At 38.8% G+C, this 13,065-nt stretch overlaps 1 protein-coding gene across 1 annotated transcript in view; it reads right to left on the bottom strand.

Moving 5' to 3' along the window:
* Positions 1-13,065, bottom strand: part of CRYBG3 (crystallin beta-gamma domain containing 3) — a gene marked incomplete at its 5' end in the record, with an annotated part of 79,698 nt that overhangs the window by 51,575 nt on the left and 15,058 nt on the right. The window contains one exon of the mRNA XM_079316256.1: positions 2,021-2,448. Within this exon, the coding sequence (XP_079172382.1) occupies positions 2,021-2,448 (428 nt within the window). The remainder of the gene's footprint in view (positions 1-2,020; positions 2,449-13,065) is intronic.

Raw genomic sequence — 13,065 nt, 5'->3', positions numbered from 1 at the left:
TGAAAAAAAAAAATACCCCAATTTTTCTTCCATTTAAAATGTTATTTTCCATGGAAAAGCTTCATTCTGTATATAGGCAAACCCAACCTTACCTCCAAACTAGCAACACACATTCTTCCATGCTTGCCTAGCCATGAGACACATTAACTATACTGAAAAAAATCTACACTGGTTTGCAAAGATTATCTAATAACACAGGGCAATGTCAAAGGATGGTCAATTGAAAAATCCAACTTCAACTTCAGGAAAACAAAAATAAGTCAAAAATTTTTCCACAGAGCAAAAAGGTCACTTCAGTGAGTTAACACCCACACTTCTCAAACTCTGCAAACTTTGACAAATGCCTTGTTTTATTAATCTACATTTTTATGAAGAATTCACAAGAAGAAAAAGAGGAAGGAGATCCATCTTACCCTGTAAATTGTGCATATCAGTGAAGGACTAACTACACAAATAGCAAATAGCAGCAAGAGACTGATGCAGCAAACTGGCCTGTCCAACAGGTTTCAGGGAATACAGTTTGCTCAGGAGCTAGACAGAGTAACACCACACTCCTGGGCTCCCCAGGGAGCAGCTAAGGGGAGGAGAGCTTTGCTCCTGCAATAATCAAAGCAGTGGTGGTGCTGAGCTGCAGTTTGGAAAAAGCACAGTCAGATGGGTGATACCACGATAAGAGTCTGGGATAAAAACCAGTTGACACGTCACAGACCAAACCAGAGTCACAAGAACACAACCATCATTACTATGAATTACTGTATTTTGAAGGTGGAAATACATTTTTAACTTCACCTGAATAGATACCACTTCACCTATTCATATCCTGATCAACCATTGCATTTATAACATAAAGCTTCAAATCTTTATTCTGTCAAATAATAGGTAAGGGTAGAGTGCTGGAGACATCCCCAGTTATGGAAATGGAATTCAATAAGCAGCTATTTTGGCTGTTTCTGACCTCTTATGTGGAGATGAAACATTTCACATGTCATCAATAAGCAGACTGAGCACAACTCAAATTAATTAAAAGAAAAAAAGGTATTTCTTCTGAGTCCATCCTCCCATTCTGCAATGCAAGCAGGAGCACTGTGATAGCCTTACTGGCTACTCCCAATCACTACTTCCTGCTTAAACTGAAATAAATATTCTGGGCCATATTGAAAGTCTGAGTCATCACCACTTGCAGATCCACTGCCCACAAACAGGTCCATGTTCTACACACACCCATCAAAAATTGGACAGGTACCACAGGCATACATTCACACCTAACTCCAAATCTATGCTGTGCTGATCCACATGTAGCCAAATTTTCAATGTAACAGCTACAAATTATTTTGGAAAAAAAACATCTATGTTTATGACAGTCATAAAAGGTTTTGTAATACACAGTGTTGACCACAGACAGTATGTTAACTTCTCTATTCACAAATACACAATGGTGCCCTTACCACCACTTTTTTTTTAAAATCTTCTTTTAAAAATACTACAAGACTATAAAAGAATGTTCAGTGTTTGGGCTAACTGAAATTGAGTGCTTTACATAATCTTCTTTACATCACAGGAAAACCCCAAAGAACTAGGGGGGAAAAAAATCACATAAGCAAAAATCACCCAGTCAAATAAACTAGGAAAGATAACTGAATAGTGAGAAAACCTTACTTGCAGAAATAAAATTATTGAACTTCTGGAGATATAAAAAGGAAAAATATTCAAGCTTTCACGTAGACCATAATATAGATGGAAATAAGCTCTTTACACTTCTGTATTTTCTTAATATATTTGCAAATGCCACATCTAGTCAGGAGACTTCTAAAAAGCTTCTTGAAAGTTCTATTTTGTTGCAATTGACTTCTCCCCTTCCAGCAGTTGGTACCAGAGTTTTTGCACAAAGTCAAGTCCACACTCCAACCACTCTTAGAAATGAGAGACATTTCTCAGACAGTCAGCAGAAACTACTCAGCATAGTTGTGTACACACACACACAGAGACATCAACATATTTAATAATAAATAATCAAACTTACTTTTCTGTATCTGAGGATTGCTTCCAGCCTCTTTGAAGACTCCCTGTGTTATCTTTCCCAATATTATTTAAGATGGCATCATCTTTATTTTCAGAACCCTCTTTTCTTCTAGCTGTAGGCTCCTCAATTTTCTGGTGCTTTGGCTGCATATCCTTTGGAAAGGTATTTGTGCTCTGTAAATCCTTTTCACATCTGTTGGGTTCATCTTGGAAGGTAGAAGGTTTAGATTCTACCAAAGAAGATTTTGTTGCAATATTAAACAAGCTTCCAAGGAAATGAAAAAAGCCTTCTCGGGGCTGCTTGTCTTTATCTGGTGTTTTGATTCCAGGAGTCAAACTAGGAAGGCTATTAGCCTTTTTCAGCTCCTCTTGGATTTCAGCCTTGCTAAGCTCTTCTGTGGAATGGTTCTTCTCTTCATTTGGACAAGCCTGAGATAAATGCAAAAAGCACATCAAGATGATGGTTACTGTCATTTTCACACATTCCCAAATTCCTTGATTTTAACTTGCGCCTATGCATTGTTATCTTTCAGGAGATCTGATTTTTCCTCCTGTCAGGAGATCTGATCTGTCATTTACAAATATTATGCCCACTGCTTGCTTTCTTTTCTTTTTGTACCAAAGAGGTCCTTATTCCACAAAAAGTAAAAAGGATTAACACAGGCTAGAATATTCCCAAAGCAGCTGCAGTGGAAAAAAATATACTGCAGATGGCAACAATTGCTTCAACTGGTGGAAAAAACAAGGGGAAGAAGCAAGGAACAGTTATTTCTCATTTCACACTAATCCCCTCAGAAAGCACAGCTTCACAAACAAACCTCCATGTGCTTGTGAGAAGAGTTTTCAGCTTGCAAATCTAGGCAAGAACACCATGGCCAAACACAAACACACCACAGCTTTCTGCACTTCTGAAAAACCGAGGAGAATCAAGAAGAGAACTGGGATAAAACAAACTCAACTCACATCCCAGAGGTGAATCCTACCTATTATCCTTAGCAACCTGATGTTGAACCCTCTGGCCAGCTCTCCTTCAACTGTTTCCAAATGGATTTGTTGTCTCCCACAGTCTCCAGCCCTCTGTTGCCTGATTTTCCACACAGTCAAAAACCTCCAGAGCACCACCCCTACACCTCTGACCTTGTGAACTGCCTATCAGCAAACTGAAATGAATGAGCACAGGGCTCCACCTCACCCAAACCACATCTTCATTTCTCCCCTCAACCCAGCTGAGCATCTACACCCACAGGCAAGGCAACAATTTATGCATGCCCTTGAATTTCCTCTGTGTCAGCTCTTCTCTGAGATCCAGGGACTGCTGTCCAAGCTCACGTTACTTCTGTCAAGACCATCTGCCCAAAAGGATGATGCAAGATGGAAAACTTCACAAAGACGTGGTCTTTGTGAAAAAAAAAAATTTTTTTTTTTCCCCTGAAGTTTTCTGTGAAGCACCTCACCCCCACCCCTGCCATTTGTAGTGGGTGCCATAGGCTATTGCTGGTTTATCTTTAATTTCAATTCCTGATTCAACCCAGTTTATTAACACAGATTAAAGCTACCCCAGCTTTTCTCAGATGAAACCTATCCTGCTCAACAGGAGTGGGAAAGAACACGAACAAAAAGTCCTATGCAAATTTTAGTTGTGTCAACAATACATTTGGATAAGAGTAATTGTTTCAAATTGGGTAACACCTACCCATCCAACCTACACAGAAAGCTACTATTTCCACTAGGTGACCAATTCTATTCCCACTTGTAGCAACCTTAAATAAGCCAGCAGGCTTATTTGTTAATAGGCCATCTAGGATCCTGTTAATGATGAAAAAAGTGTTTTAATGAACTCAGCTTCATCCTTGGGGAACAGCAATTTCTTAAGAACTTTCAAGATATATTTAGTGATACTGGAGCAGTGGTCTTTAAACTTCAAGCAATGCTTTTTCACTCTTTAAATACAGAGCAGATACAATTGCTTAACATTAAAAGATGTGTGTGTTGAGAATGGAATTGTTTATGTGAGGATAGAAATTGAACAGCACTAATTTGTCCTTGAGAAATCCACACTACCTCCATTTTCTTTGTACAATCACACTGAACTTTTAAGTAAACTTTTAGAAGTGGGCTAAGTCAAACTCTGGCTTTTTTTCATCCCACCTGTGACAAACCCCAAGTGCTCCCCCCATACTGCACTGACCAACAGCTGATGCATCACAAAGGGGTTTAGAAACCCCACTGGGATCAGGGATTTACCACTTTACATGTCAACTCTACCCAAAACCACCCCTGGAAAAAGGAAGGTGCCAACAGTGCAGCCTACAGATGTGCAACAGCTCTGGCTGCTGTCTTCAGTATTAGACAAGTAACACACGAGCCTGGAATGAATCTCCTGAATAATTAACTTTATCTCATAGGAACTGTGTACTTTGCATAAGGAAACACAAAACAGAAACAAGAAAACAAAATCATTTCCAAAATTTGATGAGTGCCAGCTTCAAAGTTCTACATTTGTTCTGTATTTTCTTCCTTCACTTTGACTAACACCTCAGCATTCTTCAATACCTGATTTTAATTCAACTTTAAGTGAAGGAAGGCACTCCACAGTTTTGTGATTTGTACCATTCACAAAGATTTGTCTAATCTAAAAGAGTACCTCAGTGCAGGAAATACACACAAATCTTATTCTTTTCCCAGCACAACCCTTTAAAGCCATAAACATTCATATTAACTATTAAAATATCTATGAAGTTAACAACTAAAATGCATTAACTATAAAATAGTTACATTAAAAACTTGACAACAGTTTAGTCTTATAAGCATATTTTTTGTTGTTGTTTTGTTTGGTGGGGGTTTTGCCCATTTTTTAAAACCATCTTTATTCAGAAACTAGTGGAGAGTTTGGTTTTTTTTTTTCCTATTAGGAACTGAGACATCAAATATAGTTAAATCCCTCCATGTGAAAGTCTTCTCTGAGCAGCTCTGAGACATAACACTTGTAAAGACTGTGCAGCTTATTTGTGAGCATAATTTATGCCCTGCTTGAAAAGCTGTTTTGTAGTCTCTGCTTCCAGAAACAGAAATCTATTTAGACTTTCCTTCCTCTTTAATCTTCCTTTCTTTACTTAACTTTTGGTAAATCAAAAGAACAGGAAGTTTTAATATGAAAGGGTCCTTCCATACCTTTAACCATAAATAGCGTCTTGCATGAAAAAAAAAAAACCACAGAGAACATTTATACTGTGCTTATTTGAAGGTATATGTGGATATTAAGTCCTAACACAGAAACTATGCAAATCCTTCTTTCTTCCCTTCAATACAATCAATCCTGCTCTCCATATATTCTCCCTCCTCCATAATAGACAGCTTGAGCTATTGGTGTTTCATCATTTGCACACAAAATCTCAATTCAAAGTCTGAAGCACTGTTTAGGCACTGTACAAACAGCACTATTCCTGCTGCAGATTTTGAGGTTTGTATTTTAAGATGGTGCCATATTCTAATGACTGAGACAAAAGCACATGATTTTACTTCAGGAAAGCCAGTAAGGCTCTAGCACAGCAGCAGCCTCCAGGCACAGGTGCCTGCTGTACCTGAGCACAGTGGCAATTCCACCAGCCAGTATCACAGAAACTCATTTATTAACCTCCATGCCTCCTCACAGTCTGTCTCTGACAGAAGCCCCCAGCCAACACTCAGGGAAAAAATAAAGGTAAGGGCATAGGGTATATATACAATCATATTTCCATGGTACATCCTACCCAGTTTTCAATAGTCAGGGCCTCTAGCTGACCTCGACAGAGTATTTGATTCTGTGTCACAATTAAGCTTGAGTAGTTAATATTCACAACACTGCAGGAATACCCATGACTCCTGTTTTATTCATGTCATCAGTCAAAGAAAAATAAATTTTAAAAGTCCTCTTACAGTGTCACAGCAGTCTGAATAGTTTCTCAGGCTCACCACAAAACCAGCAGTTTCTGGATGGAAACCTACCTGCCAGATTCCCTTAGAGATCCTTGCAGATGCAAGGAAAAAAACCTTCCTGCTATAATAATGTCTTTTTGCTCCTCTTGTAATGAACTGTCATCAGTCTTCCCCTTGCCTCCCCCTTCCCACTCTCTGTGAGCTTTCCTGCTTGTGACATGCTTCATGAAGCTTTAATTAGCTTTTAGTCCTTTGGCAACTCGCTGCTCCGAGTTTCACTGGGCAAGCCCTGGGTAACCTGGCCTGACCTGGTAGCTGAACTGAGGCTGGTTTGGATGACATTTGGGGTCCCTGAATTCTCCCAAGGGCTGTGCCCCAGGTGCAGCAAGGCTGGTGTGGCAGAGCGTGAAACAAGACGATGGCTGAGGAGACTGTGGCAGTAAGTGACACTGAGCCTGGGCACCGTGCTCCCACTGCTGCAGGAGCCTGGCATGTCAGGAGACAAGGCCACGCTGCCACATCTCTTATCTCAGCTGATTTATTCAGCAGCAGCCCAGGAGTGTTTTGCAGGGTGTAATCCACTCCTGGCTGGCACAGACACGGCCTAATTGCTCCATGGCGGGCCCAGGGCTCGCCCAGTGCCAACAGTCCCCGAGGTGGCACAGCTGCCCCCTGGGCAGGGAGCCTTTCACCAGCTTTGCCTCGGTTTTCCTCACCTCCTGCACCAGCAGGGAACAGCCTGTAAAGCTGTTTTTACCCTTGCAAAGCACCTTTTCTCAGCAGTTGGGTGGCTGAAGTTGGGTGGCTGCATCAGAAATTCAGCATCATCATTAATTCACCTAGGGACTGCCAACAAGGTGTTTAACCCCGACATCCCGATTTCCTCTTCTGAGAAATTTCCTGAATTTCTGTTTTTGCTGGAATATAGAAATCATTTAATTCCTATAGAAATTCATTCAGCTTCAGGCTGAAGTGTTGGATGCACAAAGCAGCACATGTAGGTATTGTCACATATAGTACAAGAAAATTAATCTTGTTCTTACCCTCAGTTTTGACCTTTCAGCACAACTGAGATGGCTGCATTTTATTTAACAATTATGAGTATTCATTCACTTTGAACACTGACATAGTATATAAATTCTCTGTGCTAAGCAAAATCCACAGTGATATAGCAGGGGCTGGTGTCAACCTAGTTCATCCCCACAGTGAGTTATTAATGCAGGTTTTTCAGCAGATTTTCTTTCTCTGGGAGGTTAAAGTACCTTTGGTATAATCTCCCACTTTTTTTCAGTGAGTGAAACACACTGAGGTGCCTTAAATCCCCATGTGAAATAAGCTTTTGTTTTTTTCAAGTACTGTGAGGAAAACCTTTTAGGCTTTTTCAACCAACAGGAGGCAATACATATGGAAACTTAACAAAAAACTACAGGACATAGTGAGATATAGATTAAGAACAAGACTTGTCTAAGGAAATTAGAATGGCAATTTGAAAAATTCAGGGAGAAGTACTATCAAACAGTGAAATACACAATAACCCCTAAAAGTCCACTGTTGCAAATGTTCATGAGACAAATGGATTGAAAAAAACATGGTTAAAGTAAACCTTATATAGGTTTTTCCTATTTAAGCCAATAATTAGAGTGGTGGTATAGAAGATGTAAGGGAGGTCCACCACTGTAGGAAACTATTTAGTCTTTACTAAAATGCATGAGAAAATGAGAAAAAGCAAAAACCCCCAAAAAGAAACAAAGAGTGACTTGGGGTTTTGGGAGGAATTTAAGCTAAAGATGAACTCAGTACCTCTACAAATACCCAATTAACCTGAATATTTTGGCTTCTTAATACTGTGAAGTTTTCCTTCCACATCCTCATTTCTCTGCTTCATTTGACATGGAAAAAATCAGGTCATGGCAACCCCGGAAGACAAGAGTAACTAGAAAACTAATGAAATCATGGCATCTTCATAATCAGGAGTAAAAGTTAAACAACAGGAAGAGACTTTCAGTTAAACTGTATCAGTTTTGCATTTTTAAAAATAGACCTATTTAGAGTCAATGACTATTTAACATTTGGAAAGACAACTGCATCTGTTCAAAGTTCAGCACTGGGACTTTAAAAATTTGTTTATCCATTTGAATTCTTGAAACAGCAAGGAGTCATTAATGTATGTTTAATTTGTCAGATAAGGAAAGAAAAGATGAAACAATCATTATCTGAACCTCTATAATATTCTCCTAAAATCTGAATAAAGATCCAGAAATATATTCTCTGACAAGAACAACAGATAAAGTGGTAAAGGTGAACATTTCAAATGAAAAGGTAGAAAAAAAGAGGTTCAATTTGAAATAAAGTTTCTGCTAGGTCACCTTCACAGGGAATTTTAAACTTGGTGAAAGTCTCTATAATGACAAAATTAACTTTATAATTTAAAAATTTCTCTTTGCAGCATTTGCGGAGCTGCTCAAAAATTTTCCCTTCTGAATTTTCTCATTAAATTATTTTCAAGCTCTGATCAAAGATTAAAAACTGGTACTCAGTTCTGAGTATGCAGCCATCACCTCATTATTACAAGGGCTACTGTGGAGCCAGAGAGAACAGAATTAAAACTGTCTTACTTCTGTTCTTTCCCCCATAGTTTTCCAGTACTACACTCCCACTGCCTTTTAATGAGTATGTTTTTCACAAATATAAAACAATTTCTGTTCTCTTTTATTTGACAATTTCTTGAAGCTTGGAGGAAAAAAAAAGGTGAAACTTACTTTTTCATTGGAGAAGGTGACAGTACCCTGGGAATGGGATGAGACAGTGTGATTCCACCTGCACTTAAATTCTATTGGCAGATTACAGCACCTGGCATCACACTTGTGCTTCATCTGTCCACTGGGTTTCTTAACTAAACAGACCAAGGTTTAAACCTTTTTTTGGTTTAGTTTTGATTTCTAACTTTTTTTGCAAAATTTAAAAACAATAGTCAGAATAAGGGAGATTCAATATTCAAAGCAACCTGTATTCAGCAAGTTCACAGGACTTCTAAAAAAAAATCTTTTGTAAATTGGCACACTGAATGAAAAAATTTTTGACAGAGAATTACAGCACAAATTAGGCTGAAAGGAATGTGGCTGGGGAGGTCATGCAGTCTGTGCTCCTGCACAAAGCAGCTCTGGTTCATCTAGCTTTGTTTTGAGTATTTCTAAGCATTAAGATTCTGCAACTCACTTGGGCAAACTGTTCCAATATGTGACCATTTTTATAGTAAAGGGGAAAAAACATTAATGTAGGTGACTGGAATTTCCCATGTTCCAACTTCTACCCACTGCAACTCCAAAAAGAACCTGGCTCCATCTTATCACATAATTGCAGTCTTCAACATTAAAATTTAATATCATGTCTCCTGCTTAAATACAGCCATGTTTATGTTACCTTGAAATGCAATTCATGTGAGAAAGCAGAGCTACAGAATAATCTCTTCTCCATGTTCACAGTGTACAGGAGTACTTGTCAGAGGACAATTAGCTACAGGTTTAATTTGCAGCACAGAAGTTACATGGCATGTTAGGAAAAAGGCTTTTTAATTATAAGGTCTATGAAATTGGTAGAACAGTTGTCTGATGAGGTTGGAGAGATCTTAAGAGATCTCCATCCCTGGAGGTTTTTGAGAACAAGTCAGACAAACTTTTATCAGGTATGACATAGATCTCACCTTGGGGCACAGGAGCAGACTTGATAATCTCTGCTGTACTTTCTGCCCCTGAGTTTTCCATGAAGGTTGAGACTGTCTCAGGTTAATTCAGGCTTGAGCCTATGGGCCAAGTGATAGAATACTTGATGCTACTGAAATACTGTAATCTACATTATACATTTGGTGTATCAAATTTGCACTTTTTGGAACTTTTGGGTGTGCCTGACAGAGCCCACATGGTGGTTCCTGAGCTGAGATGCTTAAGAATTCCTTCCTAATGGGTTATGGAAGAATGTGCTCTCCATGCACTGCTACAGGAAGAATATCCAGGAACCATGAAACACACTTTTTCAGGGAGCACTGTTGCAATATTCCCTTTGAAAACAAAGTCCCTGTAGCACTAAAAGGGAGGTTAATGATATACTAACATGTACTGGACATTGTGTAGTGCAGACACTTAGTACATTAAACATGAAATTCAAGAGCTGTTTACATCCACACAACCATCTGTTCAACAATCACTCTGCTCAAATGGAACGTTTACTCAGGGCACCCTTTACAGCCCTAATTCATAGAAACAGAAGCAAAACAAAATAAGTAAATAAATACTGGGAGGGGGTGGTGTACTTTCTGCAACCAATTAACAGACACAGCAAATACATTTCAGTAATATTTCTTGAAAGTGATCAAGTGATGACTAATAAAGTCTCTCTGGCGTGCAGAAAAATTAAGCTTAATATTTTCAAATGGTGCCCATTAAAATATCTTTTCTTCCTTTTAAATATTTCATTGCAGGGAAAAAAAATAACAGGGGTAAAGTACAGAAGTGGTGTCTAAAGTGCTCAGAATAGTCAAAGAACTCCCATAGCTCGGCACAATTCCCAGCTCCACTCACCCAGTCAGTTATAATTTAGACATTCGACCTTTGCTGCTAAATCAGAGACTTACAGCTCCTCTGCTATTTCACCCCTGGCCTCCTGCTGAGATGACCAATGAATATTCAAAATCACAGCATGGAAGTCTATCAGAAATATGATGGCTCATTAACTTGGTGACAGCTAACACAGACACAACATGGTTTCAATTTTGGTCACCGTCCACCTGAAACGCTGAGGTGGAAGCACAGCTCAGAGACATGGGCATGTTTGGAAACCTGCCCAACACTGATCCACGTAGAGATTCACACATTCTTCATAAAGAACACTTTCCATAACAATTTTTTTGTCAGTTTACAGTAACCTTGATGATTAGATGAAAAAACCTAAAGCATCTTTTAATAGAATAGAACATACCTTTCATAGAATCATTTAGGCTGGAAAAGACTCTTAAGATTTCCCCATGACAATTAAGACAGAGTCAGCTCTCTCCAACTGCTCAGGTGCAGTCTGGTGATCTTTGGAGAGGACAGTTTATTTTGACCAATGAGGTGTGACCAAATTTCAAGTGTGTATTTGAAACAGCAGTGAGAGGAAAAACAAAAATATATTTTCCCCAGAAAATGTAGCAGGGGAAACATCAGAAAACCAATAGTTCCTCTGCTCCTTCTGAATAAGTTCTTACTATCCAGTTGTAATTTCTGTGCACACAAGACAAAAAAATAAGACTGCTCAAATTACTCACTACTATGCATATGAAACTGTTAGATGTATCACAAAGTTTTTGATCAGCTTAAAAAAGAGGAAAGTAATTCAGACAGGAAGCTGTCAGTACAGCTGAAGAGCTAGCACATTCTGTTAATATGAAAACCACCTTCTTCCTAAAGCCTGTACAAACACCAGCTGTTATTTCAAAGACAGTGGCACAGTTTCAGGCTTTTAAACATAGGTCTAAAACAATATAACTCAATAAAAAGTTATGTCAAGACAGAGAGGAGATCAGATACTTGGAAAAAACTTAACAGCACCAATTCTGGCACCAGCTTTTAGTACAGTATTATAAAAACATGAGTTCTGAGTAAAAGACTACCAAAACTGATTCAGCAGAAAGATTCTGAATTGTGGCTTTTGTAAATTAAAGAAAATTAATCAGATTTGGTTTTTGGCAAGAAAGAAATACTCTTAGGTAACTTAAACTTGCTATGCTTGCTTTGCTCCACCTACACATCCTGCTTTTTCCTTGAGACCTGGCCCTACTCATAGTTCCTTTTAAGCAATTCCTAGTGCTGAAGTGCTGTGTATGTGTGCTGAATGCTTTCCCTTCCTCCAAAGGAAAATTTGGTTTGGAATTTTTTGCTGATCTGACACAGAAAAATGAGATTTTTTTTTTTAACTGAAAAAATTTTCTTCTATTATATTAGATAGAATCTTCTCTGGTTTATCAGAAATCTTTCTGCCTACATTCCAAGGCTTAAAATCAGTGATTTATGGAAATAGGAAGCCATGCAGTGGCATTTTCCAGGAGCTCTGAACTGACAGTTGGCTTAAATTCACCTGGCTTTTGAAGAAAATTTTTTTTTCACTTTTCTGTAGACAAACCACAGTCAAAACAGAATTTTATTGAGCAAATAACCCTGCTGGGATGTTTGTAGGAGGCAACTGCAAAGTCTCCAACTTTGGTGAAGCCCAAACAAATGGTCCTTAGATACTGAAGATGAAATCACACAGAAGGTGAGCACTTCCTTCTCCATATACCATGAGTGCTCAATAAATGCAACATGTGGCAGAAATCTCAGACTAAGTGTGTTAAGAAGCCTACAAATAAATCTGGCAGACTAGCCAAGCCCCTTTTGGGGAAGCAGCCACCATGTTATCTGCACTGAACTGAAACAACTCAGAAAAGGAACAAAAATTGAAGCAAAATTGCTTAGTGACTCTGTGGAGGGCAAGATGTGACAGCAGCAAAGATAGCTGTTATCACCTGTCCTGTACATAATTATTTATGGTATTTATCTAAATCTAAGCAAACTTTAGAGGTGAGTCTAGTGCACAGGAGAAAGCCCTGATCACAAAGGAACATGTCTTCTTCTTGCAGTACAACACTTACAGGACAAGACAAGCATGATTAACACGGGTAACTGGTGAGGAGAACCCAATGTACAGACAAATTTCAGCAGAAAGATCTCACAGTGCTCTGGTTGCCAACCAGCAGACCTTCAGGCAAGCAAAGACTTGCTGGTTAGATACTTGTTAAATGTACAGAAATGGTGCTTTGGAGCAATGCCTGAAACACATGGTTTGATAAAAATATTAGGTTTTTTTCTTCACTGGCTAATTGCATGTGGAATCAGCACTGAAGTCCCAGTTCTTTCCCCTAAGTAAATACATGGATTTTGTTTTAACAATGTAAAGTAAAAAGTGTTTCTGTCTTCAGCATGTATATTAGAATCCTGACACAGTGGACCCCAATCCAGAATATGGCACAGGTGCCACACTGCAGTACAGGAGTGCATCCAGCATCAGAATTCTAACAAATAGTCACAAGCAAAAGTGGCAGGTTGGTTTTACCTAAAATAA

This window comes from Erithacus rubecula (genome assembly GCF_903797595.1).
Source record: "Erithacus rubecula genome assembly, chromosome: 1".
Classification (NCBI taxonomy): Eukaryota; Metazoa; Chordata; class Aves; order Passeriformes; family Muscicapidae; genus Erithacus; species Erithacus rubecula.
The sequence above is the reverse complement of the archived record's forward strand: the minus strand, read 5'-3'. Positions and strand labels throughout refer to the sequence as shown.